Raw genomic sequence first — 26491 nt, 5'->3', positions numbered from 1 at the left:
CCATAGCATATTTGTTCCAGCAGTGACGATTTTGTCTGACACTGTCTCAGCCAATGTTAATTTTTGTGGCTGTCAGCAACCCACAAAGAAGTCTGGGAACTAACACTTTGGGAAAGTCCCTAAGCTATCATAACACTTGAAGCATCAATAAAATTTGGTAAACATGTTTGTTGACTTATATTGGCTATAACTCAACTTGTATCCACAAAGTCATCTGCTCACATGTGTTTGAAGTTCCTAAAATGTTTCTGTAACATATTTAATGTGAAATGTTTTCCAAATTGTCCAGCTGGATAAATGAACACTGTATTTATAAGATATAAAAACAGAAAATGCTGGAAATCTCAGCAGGTCAGGCAGCATCTGTGGAGGGGAAGCAGAGTTAACGTTTCGGGTCGATGACCCTTCGTCAGAACTGGAGAGTGTTCGAAAAGAATAGATTCTTAACAAGCACTGAAATAGGGAGGGGAAGAAAGAACAAAAGGGAAGGTCTTTCCCTTTTGGAAGACAGGTTGGAAGATAGGTTGGAAGACAGGAGAGATTAGAAAGACAAAGGGATGATGGCCCAAATTGAAATGGTACTGCCAGGAGTTAGAAAAACATTAGTCAAGATCGGGTGTGACTGGTGGGATAATGAACAACTGCCATTAGAGACAAGGAGAAAAAAAGAAACAAAAAATAAGGCTCTGAGGGGGGTAGTGGTGGTGGTGGTGGGGGCGGGGTGGGAAGGGAGCCAAAGATTGGCAGCAGCTACGCTCTGAAATTTTTGAATTCGATGTTGCGTCCAGAACGCTGTAAAGTGCCTAAACGAAAGATGAGGTGCTGTTCCTCAAGCTTGCATTGAGCTTCGTTGGAACAGTGTAGGAGACTTGAGGACAAAGAGGTCAGAGTGGGAATGGAGTGGAGAATTAAAGTGACAGGCAACTGGAAGCTCAAGGTCATACTTACGGACTGAACGGAGGTCACCCAATCTACGCTTGGTCTCCCCAATGTAGAGGAGACCACATCATGAGCAGCGAATACAGTATACTAAATTGAAAGAAGTTCAAGTAAATCGCTGTTTCACCTGGAAGGAGTATGTGGGGCCCTGGATAGTGGGAAGCGAAGAGAAAAAAGGGTAGGTGTTGCATCTCCTGCGCATGCACTTGAAGGTGCCGTGGGAAGGGGAGGGGGCTGCTGGGGGTGACTGCGGAATGGACCAGGGTGTTGCGGAGGGAGCGCTCCCTTCAGAATGCTGAGGGGGAGGGGGGGAGATGTGATTGGTGGTGGGATCACGCTGGTGGTGGCGGAAATGGCGGAGGATGATCCATTGAACATGAAAGCTGTCGTGGTTCTGAGAGGAAGGGGAAGGGGTGAGAGCAGAGATGCAGGAAATAGAATGAACACGGTCAAGGGCCTTGTTAACCACGGCGGAGGGGAATCCTCTGTTGAGCAAAAAGGAAGACATGTCAGAGACACTAGTGTGAAAGGTGGCCTCGTTAGAGCAGATGCGATAGAGACAGAGAAACTGGGAGAATGGAATGGAGTCCTTACAGGATGCGGAGTGGGAGGAAGTGTAGTCCAGGTAGCTGTGGGAGTCAGTGGGCTTATAGTGGATACTGGTCGAAAGCCTATCCCCAGAGATGGAGATGGAGAAGTCGAGAAAGGGAAGGGAAGAGTCGGAGATGGACCATGTGAAGGTGAGGGAAGGGTGGAAATTGGATGCAAAGTGAATGAAATTTTCAAGTTCAGGGCAAGAGCAGGAAACGGCACCGATACAGTCATCAATGTACCGGAAAAAGAGATGAGGGAGGGGACCCAAGTAGGACTGGAATAAAGAATGTTCCACATATCCCATGAAAGGGCAGGCATAGCTAGGACCCATGTGGGTTCCCATAGCAACACCTTTAATTTGGAGGAAGTGAGTGGAGTTAAAGGAGAAGTTGTTCAATGTGAGAACAAGTTCAGCCAGGCGGGGGAGGGTGGTGGGGGATGGGGACCGGTTGGGCCTCTGCTCGAGGAAGAAGCGGAGCGTCCTCAGGCCATCCTGGTGGGGGATGGAAGTGTAGAGCGATTGGACGTCCATGGTGAAAAGTAGACAGTTGCTGCCGGGAAACTGGAAACTGTTAAAGTGACGGAGGGCATCGGAGGAGTCACCGATGTAGGTGGGAAGAGAGTGGACAAGGGGAGAAAAAATAGAGTCGAGATAGGAAGAAATAAGTTCTGTGGGGCAAGAACAGGCTGAAATGATGGGTCTACCGGGACAGTCCTGTTTGTGAATCTTAGGAAGGAGGTAGAAGCGGGCTGTGCGGAGTTAAGGGGGGAACTGTGAGTTTGGTGGCTGTGGAGGGAAGATCTCCAGAGGAGATGAGATCAGTGAAGGTCTGGGAAATTATGGCTTGATGTTCAGTAGTGGGGTCATCATCCAGGGGTAGGTAGGAGGAGGCGTTAGAGAGTTGCCGATCAGCCTCTGCAAGGTAGAGATCGGTTCACCAAACAACAACAGCGCTGCCCTTGTCAGCAGGTTTGATGACAAGGTTAGGGTTGGATCTGAGTGAGCGGAGTGCTGCAAGTTCAGAGGGAGGTAAGTTGGAGAGAGTGAGGGGAGCAGAGAAATTGAGACGGTCGATGTCCCGTCTGCAGTTTGCAATGAAGAGGTCTAGAACGGGCAAGAGGCTAGAGGGAGGGATCCAGGTAGAGCAAAAATTCTGAAAATGGGAGAAAGGATCAGCTGTGCAGGGGGGAGACTCCTGGCAGAAGAAGTGTATTTATAAGCACTTCATGTTCTGATTTGAACATTTCCTAAACTGCATGAATGATATTGTTTTGTTGATTAAGTTTATTTCACCAGGAATGTTTTAAGAACATAAGAATATAAGAACATAAGAATTAGGAACAGGAGTAGGCCATCTAGCCCCTCGAGCCTGCTCCGCCATTCAACAAGATCATGGCTGATCTGGCCGTGGACTCAGCTCCACTTACCCGCCCGCTCCCCATAACCCTTAATTCCCTTATTGGTTAAAAATCTATCTATCTGTGATTTGAATACATTCAATGAGCTAGCCTTAACTGCTTCCTTGGGCAGAGAATTCCACAGATTCACAACCCTCTGGGAGAAGAAATTCCTTCTCAACTCGGTTTTAAATTGGCTCCCCCGTATTTTGAGGCTGTGCCCCCTAGTTCTAGTCTCCCCTACCAGTGGAAACAACCTCTCCGCCTCTATCTTGTCTATCCCTTTCATGATTTTAAATGTTTCTATAAGATCACCCCTCATCCTTCTGAACTCCAACGAGTAAAGACCCAGTCTACTCAATCTATCAACATAAGGTAACCCCCTCATCTCCGGAATCAGCCTAGTGAATCGTCTCTGTACCCACTCCAAGGCTAATATATCCTTCCTTAAGTAAGGTGACCAAAACTGCACGCAGTACTCCAGGTGCGGCCTCACCAATACCCTGTACAGTTGCAGCAGGACCTCCCTGCTTTTGTACTACATCCCTCTCGCAATGAAAGCCAACATTCCATTCGCCTTCGTGATTATCTGCTGCACCTGCAAACTAACTTTTTGGGATTCATGCACAAGGACCCCCAAGACCCTCTGCACCACAGCATGTTGTAATTTCTCCCCATTCAAATAATATTCCCTTTTACTGTTTTTTTTTTCCAAGGTGGATGACCTCACATTTTCCGATATTGTATTCCATCTGCCAAACCTTAGCCCATTCGCTTAACCTATCTAAATCTCTTTGCAGCCTCTCCGTGTCCTCTACACAACCCGCTTTCCCACTAATCTTTGTGTCATCTGCAAATTTTGTTACACTACACTCTGTCCCCTCTTCCAGGTCATCTATGTATATTGTAAACAGTTGTGGTCCCAGCACCGATCCCTGTGGCACACCACTAACCACCGATTTCCAACCCGAAAAGGACCCATTTATCCCGACTCTCTGCTTTCTGTTAGCCAGCCAATTCTCGATCCATGCTAATAGATTTCCTCTGACTCCGTGTACCTTTATCTTCTGCAGTAACCTTTTGTGTGGCACCTTATCGAATGCCTTTTGGAAATCTAAATACACCACATCCATCGGTACACCTCTATCCACCATGCTCGTTATATCCTCAATGTCTTTCCCTAATTAAGCCCTTTATAAATATATATGTTAACATTTTATATTAAGTAAATAAAGCAGTATTGTTTTAAAAAATGCACAATTCATAGAATCTAGAAACACAAAATGACAGACTCAGAGGTGTCATGTAGGACAGTGATAATCCTGAGCTATGAATGGTCCACTGTATTCATCCTTTATAATATGTCAAACTGCTGAAACCTCATACATCAGCGCTGCAGTGACATGGGGCTAGAGGTTAGCCTCCTTTGTGTCCCCGTTAGCACTTCCAGGGGGGCTATTGGCTTTGCAACCGGGCGCGGTGGGAGAACCGATACCCGCAAACTTGCCATGGAGGTTTGCGCCAGCGGTACACCCTAGCACCACGATCTTCTATTTCCCGAATATCCTATGTCATCTGGCTGCGCAGCACCCCAGTAGCGCCCTGGATCAACACCGGCAGCTGCAGGAGGTGTTGTTAGAGAGGCCGGCCAGTTGGCGGTGCAGCGCTGCCACACTAACGGCCCTCCAGTGTGGGTTAGCGCTCCAAGCAAAGTAGTAGTGCTTGTTTTAGCACTCCACTTCCCTCCTTGAGCGCTAAACCGGAAGTTTGCATTTGCTGGAATTGGGTAGCTCCCGGCGATACTTATGCGCTCCCGCAAAAGTTATTGCCCCAAACGGGCCGTTATGCAATTTCTCCCCCATGGTTTCTGGGGAGCAGTGTCTTTAAGTGACCTTTTCTTAATGGAGACTTAATTTACAAGATTATTGAATGTTCCCAGATAGTTATATGATCATTTTATTGACATGGTAGCTGTTACAATATCATAATCTGCAAACAGGGGCAATTTAGTAGCTGGGAAACAGATACAACTTTACTGAGATGATTTAGAATTGAACCAACTATGTGGTTGGGATCAATACATGGTCATAGTACTTCGTTATTATTCATGTGTTCTCTTAACAATGAAATATAGTTCATAGAAACATAGTAATTTACAGCGCAGAAGGAGGCCATTCCGACCCATCGTGTCCGCGCCAGCTAACAAAGAGCCACACAGCCCTCGGTCAGCTGCCCTAAAAGTTACATGTAAATCTATGAACAATGACGGAAAGGCAAAGAGCACCCAACCCAACCAGTCCACCTCACACAACTGTGACACCCCTTATACTGAAACATGCTACACTCCTCCCCAACCGGAGACATGTGATCTCCTGGGAGAGGCAAAAACCAGATAAAAACCCAGCCAATTTAGGAAGGATAAATCTGGGAAAATTCCTCTTCGACCCATCCAGGCAATTGAAACGAGTCCAGGAGATCACCCTGGCCATATTTTATTCCCTCAGTACTTACTATTATATCTGCTCCGTCCAACAAAAGGTCATCCAGTCTAATCCCAATTACCAGCTCTAGGTCTGTAACCCTGCAGGTTACTGCACTTCAAGTGCCCATCCAACCACAAAAGTGGTGAGGGTTTCTGCATCCATCACTGTTCCAGGCAGTGAGTTCCAGATCCCCACACCCTCTGCGTAAAGAAGCCCCCCTTCAAATCCCCTCTAAACCTTCCACCAACCACCTTAACACGATGTCCCCTTGTAATAGATCCCTCTACCAATGGAAATAGACCCTTACTATCCACTATGTCCAGGCCCCTCAATATTTTGTACACCTCAATGAGGTCTCCTCTCAACCTCCTCTGTTCCAATGAGAACAAACCCAGCCGATCCAATCTATCCTCATAACTAAGTTTCTCCATTCCAGGCAGCATCCTAGTAAATCTCCTCTGCACCCTCTCTAGTGCAATCATATCCTTCCTATAATACGGCGACCAGAATTGCACACAATACTCCAGCTGTGACCTAACCAAAGTACTATACAATTTAAGCATAACCTCCCTGCTCTTATATTCTATGCCTCAGCCAATAAAGGCAAGCATTCCATATGCCTTCTTAACTACCTTATCCACCTGGCCTGCTAATTTCAGGGATCTGTGGACAAGCACTCCAAGGTCCCTTTGTTCATCTACACTATTAAGTGGCCTACCGCTTAATGTGTATACCCTTTCCTTATTAGCCCTCCCCAAGTGCATCACCTCACACTTTTTTGAATTAAATTCCATTTGTACTGCTCTGCCCACCTAACCTGTAGATTGATATCCTCCTGAAGCCCATGACTTTCGTCTTCATTATCAACCACACAGCCAATTTTACTGTCACCTGCAAACTTCTTAATCATACTCCCTATATTCAAATCTAAATAATTGAAATATACCACAAAAAGCAAGGGATCCAGTACTGAGCCCTGCGGAACCCCCACTGGAAACATCCTTCCAGTCACAAAAACATCCATCAATCATTACCCTTTGCTTCATACCTCTAAGCCAATTTTGAATCCAACTTGCCACTTTGCCCGATATCCCATGGGCTTTAACCTTCATGACCAGTTTGCCATGTGGGACCTTATCAAAAGCCTCGCTAAAGTCTATATATACTACATCGTACGCACTACCCTCATCGACCCTCTTGGTTACCTCCTCAAAAAATTCAATCAGGTTAGTCAAACACAATCGTCCCTTAACAAATCTGTGCTGACTGTCCCTAATTAATCCTTGCCTTTCCAAATGCAGATTTATCCTGTCTTTCAGGATTTTTTCCAATAATTTTCCCACCACTGAGGTTAGGCTGAGAGGCATGTAATTACTCTGCCTATCCCTTTTTCCCTTCTTAAACAAGAGTATTACATGAGCAGTCCTCCAATCCTCCGGCACCATGCCCAGATCCAAAGAGGACTGGAAAATGATGGCCAAGGCCTCTGTTATTTCCTCTTTTACTTCGCTCAACAGCCTGGGATGCATTTCATCCGGGCCTGGGGACTTATCTACATTCAAAGCTGCTAAACTCCTTAATACTTCCTCCCTCACGATATTTATTTCATCCAGAATATTACACTCCTCCTCGATAGCAGTATCTGAATTACCCCTTCCCTTTGTGAAAACAGATGCAAAGTATTTGTTAAGAACCCTACCAACAGCTTCCGTATCCACACAAAGATTACCCTCATGGTCTCTAATAGGCTCTACCCTTTCTTTAGTTACCCTCTTACTCTTAATATATTTATAGAACATCTTAGGGTTTTTCTTAATTTTGCAGTCCAAGAATTTCTCATGCTCTCTCTTAGCATTCCTAATATCCTTTTTAATTTTGCCACTTAACTTTCTATATTCCTCTAAAGATTCTAAAGCATTTAGCCGTTGGTATATGACATAAGCTTCCCTTTTTTTCTTAATCCTCCCCTGTAAGTACCTAGACATCCAGGGGGCTCCAGAATTATTTTTCCCAGCCTTTTTCTTTAAGGGCACATGTTTGGCCTGAGCCTTCCGGATCTTCTCCTTGAACGCCTCCCACTGTTCCGACACTGATTTACCCACAATTAGTTGTTTTTAGTCCACTATGACCAAATCACTCCTTAACTTAGCAAAATTAGCTTTTCCCCAATTCGGAACTTTTATTCCAGGCCTACTCTTGTCCTTATCCATAACCAACTTGAATCTGACTGAATTATGGTCACTGGCACCCAAGTGTTCTCCCACTAATACCCCTTCAACCTGCCCAGCTTCATTCCCCAAAACTAAATCCAAGACCGCCCCCTCTTGTGTTGGGCTGGCTACATATTGAGTAAAAAAGTTTTCTTGAATGCATTTCAAGAATTCCGCACCCTCTATATCCTTCACACTAAATTTGTAACAATCAATATTTGGATAGTTAAAATCCCCTACTATTACTACCCTATGGTATTTGGACTTCACAGCAATGTGCCTACATATTTGCTCCTCTATTTCCCTCCTACTATTTGGGAGTCTATAATACATGCCCAGCAGTGTGATCGCCCCTTTTTTATTTTTCAATTCGACCCATATGGCCTCATTTGATGATCCCTCTAACATATCATCCCTCCTCACCGCTGTAATAGTTTCTTTAATCAGTACCGCAACCTCCCCCCCCCGCCTCTTTTTACTCCCCTCTCTATCTTGTCTAAAAATCTTGTAGCCAGGAATATTGATCTGCCAAACCTGCCCCTCTTTCAGCCATGTTTCTGTAATAGCTATAATGTCATAATCCCAAGTGTCTACCTGTACTCTTAGCTCATCCGCCTTATTCGCTATACTCCTTGCATTAAAGTATATACCATTCGGCACAGGAAGACTTCCTTGCTTACTACTTACTAAGCCCTGTTTCCTCTGTCTTACAGATTCGCTTTCTAGATTCTTGCTAAACAATTTCTGCTTTACTTCCTTCTCTTTTGAATTCGTTCTCAGGTTCCCATCCCCCTTCCAAGCCAGTTTAAACTCTCCCCAACAGCATTAGCAAAACTCCCCACAAGGATATTGGACCTGGCGCTGTTGAGGTGCAACCCGTCCAGTTTGTACAGATCCCATCTCCCCCAGAAGCGGTCCCAATGCCTCAAGAATTTAAAGCCCTCCCTCCTACACCAACTTTCCAGCCATGTGTTCATCCTCTCCACCCTTCTATTCTTATACTCATGAGCACATGGCACCGGTAGTAACACAGAGATTACTACCTTTGAGGTCCTACCGTTTAATTTTCTTCCGAGCTCCCCGAATTCTTCCTGTAGATCCTCATCCCTCATTTTACCTATGTCATTGGTCCCGATATGGACCACGACCTCTAGCTGTTTACCCTCCCCCCCCCCCAGGATGCCCTGCGTCCACTCTGTGACATCCTTGAACCTGGCATCAGCGAGGCACAAAACCATTCGGGAGTCATAACTGCGGCCGTAGAAATGCCTGTCTGTTCCCCTAACTATGGAATTCCCTAACCTTAGGGCTCTTTTGTTCTTTGTCCCTCCCCCCTGTGCAGCTGAGCCACCCGTGGTGCCTTGGAATTGGCTCTGGCTGCACTCCCCAGAGGCACCATCGTCCTTACCGATACTCAGAAGTGAATATCAGTTTGAAAGCAGGATTGACTAACCCGGGAACTCCTGCGTTACCTGCCTAGTACACTTACTACGTCTGGTAATCACCCACTTCTCCTCTACCTGCACACCTTAAAGCTGCAGGGTGACCACCACCTGAAACGTGCTATCCACACAGCTCTCAGCCTCGCGGATGCACCGTATTGATTCCACCCACTGCTCCAGTTCCAAAACGCGGAGCTTGAGCAGTTGAAGCTTGTCTGAGATTTTGTGACTGAGCTTCCCTCGAGGTTTCATTAGGATGCGAATACAACATTACAACAGTGACTTCACTTCAAAAAGTACTGCATTGGCTGTAAAGCGCTTTGGGGCATCCACTGGTTGTGAAAAACGCTATATAAATGCAGGTCCTTCTGAAATAAAATGTTCAGATGTGACTGCTTATCATCTTCTTGTGAGCAGGATATATGTACTACATTACAACAACACAAAGCAGCATCTAATTAGGCCCCTTGTGCCATTAATTTCCATAGGGCTCTCTGGATCTCCTGCCGTAAATTTGGTGAAGGTGGCAAAAACTCCAGAGAAATGGAGTTTACACCATATCTCCAGGGTTTCCACAGATCTTCTGCCAAAATTACAGGAGGAGATTGGGAAACCTATGTGGAGATTCTACCTCTGGGTTAGTAGATGGTGTAAAGCATCCAAGGCCTTAGAGCACAATGTCAGTACAAGGGCAACAAGCTGCATGTGAATAAACTTGTATTCATGTCTTAGTGATAGGGGATTCTATTGTAAGGGGAATAGATGGACGTTTCTGCAGCTGCAAACAAGACTCAAGGATGGTATGTTGCCTCCCTGGTGCAAGGGTCAAGGATGACTCAGAGCTTCTGCAGGGCATTCTGGAGGGGGAGGGTGAACAGCCAGCTGTCATGGTGCATATAGGTATCAATGATATAAGTAAAAAGCGGGATGAGGTCCTACAAACTGAACTTAGGGAGCCAGGAGTTAAATTAAAAAGTAGCATCTCAAAGGTAGTAATCTCATGATTGCTACTAGTGCCACGTGCTAGTCAGAGTAGGAATAGCAGGATAGTTCAGATGAATACATGGCTTGAGGAATGGTGCAAGGGGGAGGGATTCAAATTCCTGGGACATTGGAACCGGTTCTGAGGGAGGTGGGACCAGTACAAACCGGACAGTCTGCACCTAGGCAGGACCAAAACCGATGTCCTAGGCGGAGTGTTTGCTAGTGCTGTTGGGGAGGGTTTAAACTAATATGGCAGGGGGATGGGAATCTATGCAGGGAGACAGAGGGAAGTAAAAAGGGAGCAGAAGCAAAAGGTAGGAAGGAGAAAAACAAGAGCGGAGGGCAGAGAAATCAAGGGCAAAAATCAAAAAGTGCCACATTACAACATAATTCTAAAAGGACAAAGAGTGTTAAAAAAACAAGCCTGAAGGTTCTGAGTCTCAATGCGAGGAGCATTCGTAATAAGGTGGATGAATTAACTGCGCAGATAGCTGTTAACAGATATGCTGTAATTGGGATTACAGAGACATGGCTCCAGTTTAACCAAGGCTGGGAACTCAAAATCCAGGGGTATTCAATATTCAGGAAGGATAGACAGGAAAGAAAAGGAGGTGGGGTAGCGTTACTGGTTAAAGAGGAGAGTAACGCAATAGTAAGGAAGGACATCAGCTTAGATGATGTAGAATCGATATGGGTAGAGCTGCAAAATACCAAAGGGCAGAAAATGTTAGTGGGAGTTGTGAACAGACCACCAAACAGTAGCAAGGAGGTTGGGGATGGCATCAAACAGGAAATTAGGGATGCTGCAATAAGGATACAGCAGTTATCATGGGTAACTTTAATCTACATATAGATTGGGCTAACCAAACTGGTAGCAGTACTGTGAAGGATGATTTCCTGGAGTTTATAAGGGATGGTTTTCTAGACCAATATGTCGAGGAACCAACTAGAGAGCAGGCCATCCTAGACTGGGTCTTGTGTAATGAGAGAGGATTAATTAGCAATCTGGTTGTGCGAGGCTCCTTGGGGAAGAGTGACCATAATATTGTAGAATTCTTCATTAAGATGGAAAGTGACAAAGTTAATTCAGAGACTTGGGTCCTGAACTTAAAGAAAGGTAACTTTGATGGTATGAGACATGAATTGGCTAGGATAGACTGGCAAATGATACTTAAAGGGCTGACGGTGGATAGGCAATGGCAGACATTCAAAGATCACATGGATGAACTGCAACAATTGTACATCCCTGTCTGGCGTAAAAATAAAAAGGGGAAGGTGACTCAACCGTGGCTAACAAGGGAAATTAGGGATAGTGTTAAATCCAAGGAAGAGGCATATAAATTGGCCAGAAAAAGCAGCAAACCTGAGGACTGGGTGAAATTTAGAATCCAGTAGAGGAGGACAAAGGGTTTAATTAGGAGGAGGAAAATAGATTACGAGAGTAAGCTTGCAGGGAACATAAAAACTGACGGCGAAAGCTTCTATAGATATGTGAAGAGAAAAAGATTGGTGAAGACTAATGTAGGTCCCTTGTAGTCAGAATCAGGTGAATTCATAATGGGGAACAAAGATATGGCAGACCAGTTGAACAAATAATTTGGTTCTGTCTTCACTAAGGAAGACACAAATAACCTCCCGAAAATAATAGGGGACCGAGGGTCTAGCGAGAAGGAGGAAGTAAAGGAAATCCTTATTAGTTAGCAAATTGTGTTAGGGAAATTGATGGGATTGAAGGCTGATAAATCCCAGAGTACTTAAGAAAGTGGCCCTAGAAATAGTGGATGCATTGGTGGTCATTTTCCAACATTCTATAAACTCTGGATCAGTTCCTATGGATTCGAGGGTAGCTAATGTAACCCCAATTTTTAAAAAAGGAGGGAGAGAGAAAACAGGGAATTTGAGACCGGTGAGCCTGACATCGGGAGTGGGGAAAAGGTTGAAACCAGTTATTAAAGATGTAATAGCAGCGCATTTGGAAAGCAGTGACAGGATCAATCCAAGTCAGCATGGATTTATGAAAGGGAAATCATGCTTGACAAATCTTCTAGAATTTTTTGAGGCTGTAACTAGTAGAGTGGACAAGGGAGAACCAGTGGATGTGGTGTATTTGGACTTTGAAAAGGCTTTTGACAAAGTCCCACACAAGAGGTTAGTGTACAAAATTAAAGCACATGGTATTGGGGGTAATGTATTGACGTGGATAGAGAAATGGTTGGCAGACAGGAAGCAAACAGAAGGAATAAATGGGTCCTTTTCAGAATGGGAGGCAGTGACTAGTGGGGTACCGCAAGGTTCAGTGCTGGGACCCCAGCTATTTACAATATACATTAATGATTTAGACGAAGGAATTGAATGTAATATCTCCAAGTTTGCAGATGACACTAAGCTGGGTGGCAGTGTGAGCTGTGAGGAGGATGCTAAGAGGCTGCAGGGTGACTTGGACAGGTTAGGTGAGTGGGCAAATGCATGGTAGATACAGTATAATGTAGATAAATGTGAGGTTGTCCACTTTGGTGGCAAAAACACGGAGACAGTATATTATCTGAATGGTGACAAATTAGGAAAAGGAGAGGTGCACCAAGTCCTGGGTGTCATGGTACATCAGTCATTGAAAGTTGGCATGCAGGCGGTGAAGAAGACAAATGGCATGTTGGCCTTCGTAGCACGAGGATTTGAGTACAGGAGCAGAGAGGTCTTACTGCAGTTGTGCAGGGCTTTGGTGAGGCCACACCTTGAATATTGTGTACAGTTTTGATCTCCTAATCTGAGGAAGGACATTCTTGCTATTGAGGGAATGCAGCGAAGGTTCACCAGACTGATTCCTGGGATGGCCGGACTGACATATGAAGAAAGACTGGATCGACTAGGCTTATATTCACTGGAATTGAGAAGAATGAGAGGGGATCTCATAGAAACATATAAAATTCTTACGGGATTGGACAGGTTAGATGCAGAAAGAATGTTCCCGATGTTAAGGAAGTCCAGAACCAGGGGTCACAGTCTAAGCATAAGGGGTAAGCCATTTAGGACCCAGTCAGAATCAGCGGAAGTCACAACGGGGAACAAAGAAATGGCAGACCAATTGAACAAGTACTTTGGTTCAGTATTCACTAAGGAGGACACAAACAACCTTCCGGATATAAAAGGGGTCAGAGGGTCTAGTAAGAAGGAGGAACTGAGGGAAATCCTTATTAGTCGGGAAATTGTGTTGGGGAAATTGATGGGATTGAAGGCCGATAAATCCCCAGGGCCTGATGGTCTGCATCCCAGAGTACTTAAGGAGGTGGCCTTGGAAATAGCGGATGCATTGACAGTGATTTTCCAACATTCCATAGACTCTGGATCAGTTCATATGGAGTGGAGGGTAGCCAATGTAACCCCACTTTTTAAAAAAGGAGGGAAAGAAAAAACAGGGAATTATAGACCTGTCAGCCTGACATCGGTAGTGGGTAAAATGATGGAATCAATTATTAAGGATGTCATAGCAGCACATTTGGAAAGAGGTGACATGATAGGTCCAAGTCAGCATGGATTTGTGAAAGGGAAATCATGCTTGACAAATCTTCTGGAATTTTTTAAGGATGTTTCCAGTAGAGTGGACAAGGGAGAACCAGTTGATGTGTATTTGGACCTTCAGAAGGCTTTCGACAAGGTCCCACACAAGAGATTAATGTGCAAAGTTAAAGCACATGGGATTGGGGGTAGTGTGCTGACATGGATTGAGAACTGGTTGGCAGACAGGAAGCAAAGAGTAGAAATAAATGAGTACTTTTCAGAATGACAGGCAGTGACTAGTGCGGTACCGCAAGGTTCTGTGCTGGGGCCCCAGCTGTTTACACTGTACATTAATGATTTAGACGAGGGGATTAAATGTAGTATCTCCAAATTTGCAGATGACACTAAGTTGGGTGGCAGTGTGAGCTGCGAGGAGGATGCTATGAGGCTGCAGATTGACTTGGATAGGTTAGGTGAGTGGGCAAATGCATGGCAGATGCAGTATAATGTGGATAAATGTGAGGTTATCCACTTTGGTGGTAAAAACAGAGAGACAGACTATTATCTGAATGGTGACAGATTAGGAAAAGGGGAGGTGTAACGAGACCTGAGTGTCATGGTACATCAGTCATTGAAGGTTGGCATGCAAGTACAGCAGGCGGTTAAGAAAGCAAATGGCATGTTGGCCTTCATAGCGAGGGGATTTGAGTACAGGAACAGGGAGGTATTAATACAGTTGTACAGGGCCTTCGTGAGGCCACACCTGGAGTATTGTGTACAGTTTTGGTCTCCTAACTTGAGGAAGGACATTCTTGCTATTGAGGGAGAGCAGCGAAGGTTCACTAGACTGATTCCCGGGATGGCGGGACTGACATATCAAGAAAGAGTGGATCAACTGGGCTTATATTCACTGGAGTTCAGAAGAATGAGAGGGGATCTCCTAAAAACGTTTAAAATTCTAACGGTTTAGACAGGTTAGATGCAGGAAGAATGTTCCCAATGTTGGGGAAGTCCAGAACCAGGGGTCACAGTCTAAGGATAAGGGGTAAGCCATTTAGGACCGAGATGAGGAGAAACTTCTTCACCCAGAGAGTGGTGAACCTGTGAAATTCTCTATCACAGAAAGCTGTTGAGGCCAGTTCGTTAGATATATTCAAAAGGGAGTTAGATGTGACCCTTACGGCTAAAGGGATCAAGGGGTATGGAGAGAAAGCAGGAATGGGGTACTAAAGTTGCATGATCAGCCATGATCATATTGAATAGTGGTGCAGGCTCGAAGGGGCGAATGGCCTACTCCTGCACATATTTTCTATGTTTCTATGTTTCTATGTTTCTATGTTTCTATGTTTCTATGTTAGAGAGATCTAGGACGAAGCTCAGTCACAAAATTTCAGTGACATGAACTATATTTCATTGTGAGAGAACACATGAACAATAAAGAAGTACTATAATTGTTGATCCTAACCACATTGGCTCGATTCTAAATCATCTCAATAAATTTGTATCTGTTTCCCAAATTGACCCTTTTTGCAGATTTTGTAGCTGAAGCTCAATTATCATATAACCATTTGGGAAGATTCAATAATCTTGCAACTGGGGATTTAAGTCTGCTTCTGGTCTACTGATCTTACAGAGGTATACAAGATAGTTAAGAATATGAGATAGATAAATCTGAAATATTTGTGTGATTAGGTCAAGGGACACAGGTTCAAACTACTAAAAACAAATTTATGACTGATATTAGCAGATTTTTCTTCACACGGAACTCTCAGATAAATTATTGGAACATTTAAGAAATAATTTGATGCTGCAATGGATGGACTGTTGAGGGCATCTGGATGAATTAATTAAGATGTGCAGAATGGCCTTTGTCCTCTTTAATATCTTGTGATATTGGGAAAATAATGGAATTAATCATTTATTAAAGTAGTTCTGTAAGTGTAGCCAATATGGCAATAGAATAAGCAGATCCAATTAATTGTGAGGAAGTGATATTCCAAGTGGACATTGGAATCCCTAGGATAACATGGACGGTTCCAATTATCCCACACTATCAATGGTGAATGTGGTTTGTAGACAGGCTACTTGTAGCCCCAATTCTCAGACTCATATTCCTTAAAGCAATTCTCCCCACTGGGAACACAGAATTGCTCCAGAAATCCTTTGATCAAGTTCTATATGAAAGGCTGCTGCACAATCTTAAGGCAATGGATATTTTAGTTAAAAGCTGGAGATGCTTAAGGAATTGGCTGAGAGAGAGGACGAAGCCAGTACTAGTTAGAGAAGTGATGTCAGGCTGTGGAGATATATTGAATGGAGTACCCAAATAATTGATGCGGTGGCCTTTACTATTTTCACTCTACATTGACTTGGTTTCTGAAATGCAAAGTTGGTCAAATTTGCAAATTATACTAAACTAGGGATTCAGTAGAATCTAGCAAAGCAAATGGAAAAATGAGAAAGGATCTAGACAATATTTGTAACTGAGTAGTGCCACACTAGCTAGAGCTCAAGGTGATATAGCAGACTCAACTCTGACCAAATGGTCATTGCAAAACAGCAATTAACAAAGCAAACAGAATACTGAAGTAGAGTTTATGTCTGAGGCTATCATGTTAAAGCTGTTCAGTGTTCTAGTCTGGGTGCACCTTGAATACCGTATTCAATTCTAGTCACAAAGGCGAAAGGAAATATTCAATCCCTCAAAGTGATGCAGAGAAGGGTCACAGCACTGATGGCTAATATTCAAGGATTGAGTTATGAAGAAAGCTTAGAAAAACTTAAGCTGGAAATTGCACAGCGTCCCATTTGGGGCAATAACTTTTGAATAATCGCAAAAGTATCGCCAAACGAAAATGATTTGCTACTCCCAGGATCTTCAGCTTTTGCGCTCCAAGAGGGAAGTAGAGCACTAAATCAAGCGCTACCACTTCCCTTAGAGCACTAAAGTGTGTGAGAGGGGAGGTAGCGGCAGAGCGTTGCACAATGTTCAGTGCAGTGCTGTTGTCTTTAGAGGGAACCATCCCTCGCTTAAAGGGAAAGGCCAGTGGTGGGTTGAATCATTCTTAATGCTATCTCTATGGGGCCACGGGACCTGCACGACGTGCATTACAGCTTCAAGTATTCTAAGAGAGTGGAGGGCTGAGGAATCGCGCAGAAATCAGGGCTCAAAAGCAATCAGAAGGCACCAGACTGGTGCAAGGAATAAAGGTTGCCCTATCTGACCACCCCATCTTTAAATATCACTCCCCAAGTGGCCAGCTGAGGTGACAAAGCCTCCAGTTGCTGCCGTTGTTGATGTTTGTCGATGTAGCAGGGGGTGGGACCGAATTTCACATCTGGGGCAGAGACGGGGGCTATGCACCTGATGATACCATGATCTACAGGGTGCAAGAGAGCAAGGTGGTGTGTCTTAGCACTGGCACAAAATTGCCAGGGAAGTTCGCGGGCCTCGGTGAATTTGCCGAGCCCAGTCGGTAATCCCTCAGCGCCCTGTTACCACCCCCGCAGGCACTAATGGGAGATGCAAAGCAGCAGAATTTCTCCGCCCTCATTTTTGTTTGAAAGTGCATCTTATAGAAGTATATAAAATACTACATAGAATAGAAATGTTAATCCTGAACATTATTTCAAGTTAAACCATGACTTCTTGACAAGGGGACGTATGCACAAACTGGTAAAGGGCAACTTCAAGACTGATAATAGGAAACTCTTCTCCACATAAAGACTAATTAATACTTAGAAAGATTTTGCAAGTAGAGTAATGGAGGCAAAAGTTCTCAAGTCATTTAATCGATAGTTAAATAGTGCGATAGGGGATTCCATGGAAAGATGAGATACATTAAAAGGTGGGTAAATGTGCTTTGGACTATTTGCTCACTTAAAGAGTGAACACCAACGTCGACTTGTTGGGCCAAATGGCTGGTTTCCACGTTGTAATTTCTATGTATTAGCTGAAAGGCTTTCATCACTTGTACTTAATTTTGTGATCTTTATGAGTGCAAGGATCACAATTTAAAATGAGTATGTTAAGGCAATGAAACATCCTATTTTCTGAAGGTACAATTGGTTTCATTTCAGGTGTTGAGATTTACTCCTGAGCCAGGTCAGCCAGGCAGGAGGAACAGAAACAAGAACATGGGCCTCGTCGACATCCAGTTGGAGCATCATGAACGATGTGACTGCATCTGCAGTTCCAAGCCACCCCGATAAATTCAGAATTGGATTGCTGATAGAGGCTTTTAAGGACCTTATTCTTAACAGGATTGCATTTGTGTACAGATGATTGCTGTCAGCAGAGCTAATGTTTTCCAACATTACCGAAAGTAATTAACTGCTATGCTTGACTATATTCTTTAACTAGCATTGTGGCAGCCAAACTTTCATAATAATGCCTTGCTTATTGTAGTCAGAACATTATAAGACTGAGTTTTATTAATGCGACCAGCTTTAATGCAGGACAATCTTCAGCTTTTTTTCTTAATGTTCAGAATATCATCTCAATCAGTTTACTGGGTTTAAGTCTGAGACCTTGTCAATTGTGAGGCAAGGTTTAAGGAGAGAGTAATTATTGAATGTTGAAGCAGGAAGTTAATCCACAGATACTGGCTTTCCTATTACCAGATGCACCTTGAAAGTTTCACATTGTAACGACGTTTAAGTCAGATAAAATGTGAAACTGCTTTATGCAAAGCGCTTTTGTGAGACTATTTGGGGTTAAAGTGTTTCTCAGGCAATGTTTTGTTAATGCTTGGATTTCTTTCAACTACTTTTATCACTGAACATGTAAATGATATTTAAATGCTTTTCTTCAAGTCAATTGCAAGTCTACTGAAATATAATGCAAGTTTTTAAATATTGTTGACCAAGGACGTTGACTCTTTGTTTCTGTCTGTTACATATTTTATTTTATAATATCTTGTGCAACGCATGATGATTAACCTCAACTATCCTCCTCTTAAAAGGCAAAATCTGTTTTTTTTAAATGAGTATGATTGAACTAAAGGACTGGCAATGTACCTTGTTTCAATCAGGCTTGATCGTAAAACTTGTTTTGATCTGATCTTCCAGATTTTTAATATGAAAAATGTCAATCAGTAGAAAAGGTGAATGCCTCTAGGATCAATGAAATAGACTCTAATTTAACTAATAACTGATGAAATAATCCTCAAAGCAGAGTTTTAAATTGAAGTCATTCAGCTTCATTCTATTGTAAGTGAACATACAAATGACCTAACATTTTCTACCCTGATAATTACTCCAGGTCCTCAACTAATTCACATCCAAATAAATATGATTGTCCATAAAGGCACCAGGCCTGTTATACCTCATCTGTTCAATTCAGATCTTAATCTGAGCACAAGAACGATTACTTCAGCCACTTTCTAAGTATATGGCCAGTACTTGCATTCATTTTAATGGATACAGTGTACAATAGAGAGCAATTATGCCATTGTGTGCTCTCAACAAAGGTCACTTACCATTGTCAATGACAATTACCTTTGAATCATACTTTCTAGAGAAGCTAAGCAAAGTAGAAAAAGGTAATATATTTTAGTAATGACTTTATTAAATAGACTATCATATTTGAAAATCCTATAGGATTCTAAGATTTTGGAACAACACCAATATGACAAACTTTAAAGCCTATGGAATTTTTACTGACCCTTTTAGAATCACATAAGGCAATTTCATAATCTTTTAGAATTAATGGTAAAGAATTCTGTTGAATTTTGAATGATGTAAATACAAATCAATTGGTTAATGGAATGGATTTCACATGAGGAGGTTCACATGCATCTTAAAATAGTGCTGCCAGCTTAGGATCATGTAGGTATAAAGCTCTCTGAACCTTATAAATTAATGCAATATTATCTTTAAAATTCATATCCCAAGGCACCTTTCTTTGTTTTTTTCCAGTGTCATCCATCACATTTACAAGTTACTAAATAAGCAACATCCACAAAAGGGTGATTTTCTTCAGAAAGTGTTTCGTTTTATTTTAAGAATATATATTTTTCAGTTTCCTATATGTTGTATAGTAATACGCTGTGCTATAATATTAGTACACTTTCAGTACTGCAAGGGTTAATGGCCTTTAGAACAATTCTGCAGGGTCCTGGGGATACCGTTTTTGTTCTTGTGTAATAAGAACACAATTTCCAAAAGTGCAATTCTTGTATTTTAACACAACTTATTTTTAAATATATATATAGCATTTCAAACAGCTTCTTTTGTTTTTTGTATGTATTATTATGATTAGAATTATTATGTGCTCTCTGTTTTGATGGAATGTAAAGATTGCTTGAGAAAGGGTATTGTAGAGGATTATTTTTTGTTATAAAATAAACTAAAATTCTCAACTTTATTCGCTATGTTGCTTCCTGGCCAATTCACAAAATGCCCATAATTATCAGAGGACATGCAGGACTGTTAATCCAGATAAATAAAAGGTTTGCATATGACATGCATTTTTAGAAGGAGCTTACTTTTTCTGTCTGCTTTGTCCTCATTAAGTCTTCATTTTGGTTTCCCGCCACTGTACTGCTTCCCACAATTAACAGTGCAGGATATATTAGGCTGTGAATTGCTTTGTAATCAGCACAAAGAATTTGCTTTCTGTGAAACTGATACTGGAAGGTATCTAACCTTCCTGTGACAAAACACATTGGCCTGGAAGTTGGATCTCGGCCCAATCGGGGTAAAATACTGGTGCCACAAATGCCGAATGAGGCTGACAGCAGGGCCACAGAAAATTGGTCCGTCAGCCTCATTAGGTTAGTACCAGCAAGCTGCGGGCACCAGGAACCGAAATCGGCCATCTGAGACGATGGCTAAGATCCCCAGGTGAGTCCGGGGCAGGGGAAGGGGAGGTTAGTGGTGGCTGTCAGTGCCTGCGTTTATAATGTGGAGCTGGTAGGAGCCCTCCTGCTCTTCCTGGCTGTACATTCAGGCAAGTAAAAGACTTTGGGCTTGAAATTGATGGCCTTATCACCCACTGCCGCCGACATTCCTCTTGAAATTGCGCCCAGTGCCACTTTCCATTTGGTGTGGAGCGGACGGGAAGTGAGAACTGGCAGGAACCGCCCGCTGACGTCAGCGGACGGTCAAATGGCGCAACTGACCTCTTGTTTGCCGAGATGCCATATTGGTGCAGGTGGGAGTCGGCACCAAAACGGGGAAGGACTGCTGGTTTGGAAGCTGTTCTACCCCGACGGTGAGTATAAAGAGCTGAAAAAAAAGGTTAGTAAACATTTTAAATTTTTTTTTCTTCACAGCGACTTACCTGGATGTAGCCCCTGAAGGTGCTCCAATGGGTTTTTTTTGATGATTTTCCTTTTCAGGTCTTTGACCCTCCATAGGCCCAACTCCATCCTCGGCGGCACTTGGGCGGCAAACGTCTTTGCTGCCGAGATTGGGAGCTTCCGCCGGCTGCCACCCAGATTGGCGGCGTAAGTCCATCATTTGCCGCCCGCCGCCCTTTTAAAGACCTTTTTGACGAAAACCCTGCCCAAAGTACCGTCAGGTACCTCGGCGGTCATCGGCGGTCCTTTGGGCGGCACTTGGACGGGCAAGAGCCTTCACCAATTTCAGCCCCATACTTACCTTTTGGCTAGCAGCCTGCAGGACTGCTAGTTTGACTCAGAAAACTAACCACAGCATACACAGTGCACATTTTGATCAATCGGCAACAAATTTTACATTGGGGCCTGAAACAGGCATTAGGCTCTTCGACAACTATAGGACATCCTAACCAATATGGCGTGCAGTGCACTTCTGGCGCAGACTGAGCAGATACATGCCACACCCCATATTGAGTTCTACAGTGCCCACCTTGTGCCCAAAATTGCTCATTTAAAACTAGGTGAGACCGTGGAGGGATTTATAAATGAGAATAAAGATTTTGACTTTGATGGGGACAGGGAGCCAATAAAATTCAATGAAGGGATGATGGATGTGTTGGCCAGTATGTGGGTGACAGAATTTTGGTTGAGTTGGCATTTGCTATGGTGGATCTTAGGAGACTAGAAGAAGCTGAAAGGTTAAAGTACATACTTTAGTACTGATTTGGAAAAAGTCCATACAAAACAACTAGTTATGTTACCATAAACAACTGATTTTGAGAAACAGTCTTACAACATCGATAACATAATTCAATATATAGTCCTGAGAAGCAGTAGTTGTAGCTGACTGTTGCTTCCTTTCACTCAGGAGGGATTATTTTATATCTAGATCTATTTATAGGGTAATGTACTTTATTAAAGTTTCCTGTACTACCGTAACTGAATATATCAGATTTTTATTTCACACATCATCCCTGCCAAGGAGCTCCACACTCTAGCCTGGAAACTCTGCGGGGTTAATCCTGATCTTCTGTAATTGTGGTGGGAGATTGGCAGAAGCCCCGCAGAAAAGACATACTCAGCTGTAAGTGACCATTTACACCATTTCTATGAGAGTTCAGCCAAAGTTAGGGAGGGAAATGAGGAGAACACCCTTCCCCACCCACTGAAATTCAGGGCCTCTGTGTCTTTCTGCTTGACCATCAGCATTTCAGTCCAACGTTACTGAGTTCTCAGGTTATACTCTAGCAGTAACTGAAGTATTAACAAGAATAGGCAAAATCATTAATGCACAAATTCCTACAAATGGACAATCGATAATAATATTTTCTTTGCAAAGTCCCAAAACATTCAAGAAAAGGGACAGCCATTGTCCATTTAATTTCCAGCAAGTGTAAGTATAATCGTATTTGAACCAGTCAAACCCCATTTGGTAAAGTTTCCTTTATGGCAGCAGTAGATGAAGAATATGTAAAGAAGAAAGACTTGCATTTATAGCACCTGTCACGACGACCAAACATCTCAAAGCGCTTTACAACCAATGTGCACAGCAAATTCCCACCAACAGCAATGTGATAACGACCAGATAATCTGTTTTTGCTATGTTGATTGAGGAATAAATATTGGCCAGGATACCGGGGATAACTCCCCTGCTCTTCTTCGAAATATTGCCATGGGATCTTTTACATCCACCAGTTTAACGTCTCATCCGAAAGATGGCACTCCCTCAGCACTGCACTGGAATGTCAGCCTAGATTTATGTCCTCAAGTTCCTGGAATGGGACTTAAACCCACAACTTTCTGACTCAGAGGTGAGTGTGCTGCCCATTATACTTTCCCATATTTTATCCGAATTCTCATCAGTCAAAACATGCTTTAAGTCACATTGCCTTGATGACGTTCACTCCATAATCAGATTAATCAGTTATGAAGACATAAATTTTTGATATAAATGCTGTGTTCATCTTAGAACAGCTCAAAGGTGAGGCTTTAAACTTTTCTAATTAGTCTGGATAGCACAGCTTTTTATCTATAAGTATTAGAATGATCAATCATGTTGAACTCTACATTTCACACCAGAACAAGAACAGACCATTCTTCAAAGACCAAATGCAGGTGTGTATTTTATTCAGGCAGCTTGTAATCAGGTTGGCCTCAATTGGGGGTTTACCATTTGAGGAGGGGGCAATGTGCTGCAGCAGGATTTAAAGGCTTGCAGCAGCTTCAAGGGGACATCACAACTTAGAAATTCATATGGTCCCATTTTTGGGCCTAGTCTCAGCACTGTGCAACCAGTAGCCCAAGGATCGATGAAAATTGCTTCTTGGACCTCATCAGCTGGTAGCATGAGCTCCCAGTGCGGATCGTGCTTCCATAGGCGGCTTGCCCAAGTGAAGACATCAGTGTGAGTCGACCTGCCTCACCAGCATCGGCATGCAGGTAATTCCTGGGTGGGACAATTGGAGCGGGATTCGGCTAGGGGGGTTACTGCAACTCCCCACAATGGGTTTTTTAACAAAGGAAATGTAAGTTACCTTTTGTTGGCCAACTGAGCAGGGGATGCCCGACACCAGCTTCATTCAACACCGCCGAAAGAAAAAGGACACCTCAAATGCAGCAGCGGAACCATTGCCTGTGCGGAGTAGGCACAGGCCATCCCACTGCTGAGTCAGCATGCTTTACACTTATTTTACACCTGAAAAACGGGTGTAACGTATACCAATTTTTAACCCAATATCCACAATTGTTCACGTAATAGATTAAAAACTTGTGCAGTTGTCTGTGTGATTTGCAAGATTTCAAGAATGGCAGAGAGCCCGTGATTCAGTGATGAAGCTATTGAACTACAACTGCAAGAGGTTAGGCAGAAGAAGGAGTTTGGGTCAGAGCAACAGATGTCTCCAAGGATCATAGTTGCAAAGTGCTTACATTTCATGAAAGTGCTCAGTATTTCAGCTTTGCACTATTAACCATATACACCATGTTCCCTGGTACTTCAGAGGGTAATCAGAAATAAATGAAGATTTTAGGAGATGTGAGGAAAGCTTGGTTAAAGAGTTGGCTTTTAAGGAGGTTCTTAAGAGAAAAAACAAGCAGAGCACTAACAGAGTTTAGACACCTAATTCCAGATTGTAGGTCCTAGGCAACTAAAGACACTGCAGTCAATGTGGGGAAATGGAGTGGGGATGTAGGGCTAGAGGAGGTTACAGGGGTAATGAGGGGTGAGGCATGGAAGGATTTAGCTACAAAGATGGGAATTTAAAAAATGAGGTGTTCAGAGACCGGAAGTCAATGTAAGTCAGCAAGGTCAGCGATGATAGATAAGTGGGCCTTGGTGCAGGATAGGACATGAGCAGTGGAATTTTGGATGAGTTGAAATTTATGGAGGATGGGAGGCCAGCCAGGAGAGCATTAGAATTGTTAAGTCTGGACGTGACAAAGGCTTGGATGAGGGTTTCAGCAGAAAATGAGCCAAGGCAAGAACCGAGTTGGGCAATGTTACATTGATGGAAATAGGTGGTCTTCGTGTTGGTGAGGATGTGGTGTTGGAAACTCAGCTCAGATTCAAAAAGGACACAGTGAAGGGTCTGGTTCAAACACAGATAGTGGCCGGTGAGGGTGAAAGTAATCGGGAAAAAAAGTACAGAATTTGTGGCTGGAACCACAGAAAATGGCTTTGAGCTTCCTAATCTTTAAATGGAGGAAATTGTGGCTCATCCAAGACTGAATGTTGCACAAGCAGTGTGACAATACATACACAATGGAGGGGTTGACGGAAGTGGTGGAGAAGTAGACCTAGGTGTCAGCGTACAGGTAGCAGCTGCCCCATGTTTGCAGATGACGCCACAAAGGGGTAGTATGTAGATGAGGCCAAGGATATATCCTTGGGGAAACTCCGGAGGTAATGGTATGGTAGCCAGAAGAGGAACCATTGGTGCAGATGCTCTGGCTACAATTGGATAGCAAAGTGTGGACCCAAGTGATGATAGTTCTCCCCGAGCTGGATAATAGAAGAAAGGTATTAATGGAGGATGGTCTGGTCCTCTGTCAAAAGTTGCAGCATGTACAAGGAGGGATAATGCTCCATAGTCACTGTTAGTGTTTTATCAGAAGAATCACTCAACACTCAGAGTCGGTTCCAACGCCAATGCGGCCTTTATTTACACTAGCGGGGAGGAAGCCACAGGACTGGATCCAGGCACTTCTCTCCGCCGAACAAAGGGTTTCATGGATTTTTATATGTTTTACAACAGTTTACTACAGTTACATACAACAGTTTACTACAGTTACATTAGACCAATAGATAGAGTTAGTCTCTAAACGTAAAGTGGCTCATGTGTTGCCAAGAGATGTGTTGCTAAGAGATGTGTTGCTAAGAGATGTGTTGCTAAGGGGTGTGTTGCTAAGGGGTGTGTTGCTAGGAATGACGCATGTATCTTGTAACATGGTCCAGGCCCCCCTTATCTTACTGTCCTTGGGTGCTGTCTTTGGGTAGCCTCCTTATCTCAATCTTGCTACAGAGCCGTATTGTCCTTACTTTCAACAGAATATTTAGTCCTGAGGCCTGGCTGATTAGAGACACCTGCAGAGTTTGCTTGTTAGTCCTGTGTGTGTGGGAAACAAGTATCAGTCTCCAGGAATGCGGTCTATTTCAGCTAACAGAAATCCCTTGAGGCTTCACTGGTAGCCATTTTATGGTACAAGTTACATATTTAATTCTAACCTTATACTACAGGTGTAGTTCTAACCTTATCCTACAGGTGCCGTTGCCCTAGGGTGCCTAATGCCTACAACAATTCCCTCCTTTCGGTAAGGGGACTAGTCCTAGTCCCCCTTTAACCGACCGCCCTACTTTTTGTGCACGGCCCGGTACTCCCTGCCTCAACGTGCTGGCCAGTCACGCGGTTTCAGGAGTCCCGGTTGCTTAGATCAAATTGACAAAGGTCAAATCCTCCTTCCCCTTTATTAGATAGGCTTGTTTAGTATTTGGGGACCGGTCATGGGCCCCATGTTATTGCTAAGATCAATTGTATCCCGACCAGTATGTGTGAAATTATTCGAATCCAAGGATGGATGTTCACATTTATTCCCCAGTCCCAGACCTTTCTCCACCAACTCTGACTTTGTAATTCTATTTCGATATCTTCTTCCAGTACTTTGATTTTAGTTTGCAGTTGGTGGTAGAGCTTTACGGATTGACCCACCCTGAGCCTCAATTCTCTAATACTTTGGTTAGATGTGGGATAGGGACCTGATCTGGCTCGTCATAATCCTGCAAATGATCATGGAGCTGATCGGTTACATCAATAGCTTCGGGCTTCTGGCGCCTAACCTGGGTGATATGTGCTTGCCCGATCGTGACAGGTCGTAGTGGCGTAAAGCAAAAGTTTGGCTGTGGTGTAGGGCACTGCAGGTCATTATACTGGTATGAACGCTCTGTGGTAGAGACGCAGTATCTTCCCTTCCCTCCGTAGCCTGACCTCGCGAAGTGCCTGTGTGCGGGCACTATTTCTAGTACACACCCGTCGTTTCGGTTAAACCCGCACTCGTCTAGCTCACCTCGGCCTACCGGGTGAGGGCATACTGTGAACTGTCTATCCAAT

The 26491-nt window shown here is 43.6% G+C and overlaps 1 protein-coding gene across 3 annotated transcripts in view; it reads left to right on the top strand.

The window, feature by feature from the left end:
- The window catches only part of pdgfd (platelet derived growth factor d), a 228497-nt gene extending 208585 nt beyond the window's left edge, over positions 1 to 19912 (top strand). For all 3 annotated transcript variants that reach the window (XM_070892156.1, XM_070892157.1, XM_070892155.1), the window contains one exon: positions 17626 to 19912. In XM_070892156.1, coding sequence (XP_070748257.1) covers positions 17626 to 17757 — 132 coding nt within the window. In that variant the 3' untranslated portion in view covers positions 17758 to 19912. The remainder of the gene's footprint in view (positions 1 to 17625) is intronic.
- Positions 19913 to 26491: the final 6579 nt, after the last annotated feature.

This window comes from Pristiophorus japonicus, chromosome 10 (genome assembly GCF_044704955.1).
Source record: "Pristiophorus japonicus isolate sPriJap1 chromosome 10, sPriJap1.hap1, whole genome shotgun sequence".
NCBI classification, from domain to species: Eukaryota; Metazoa; Chordata; class Chondrichthyes; family Pristiophoridae; genus Pristiophorus; species Pristiophorus japonicus.
The sequence above is the reverse complement of the archived record's forward strand: the minus strand, read 5'-3'. Positions and strand labels throughout refer to the sequence as shown.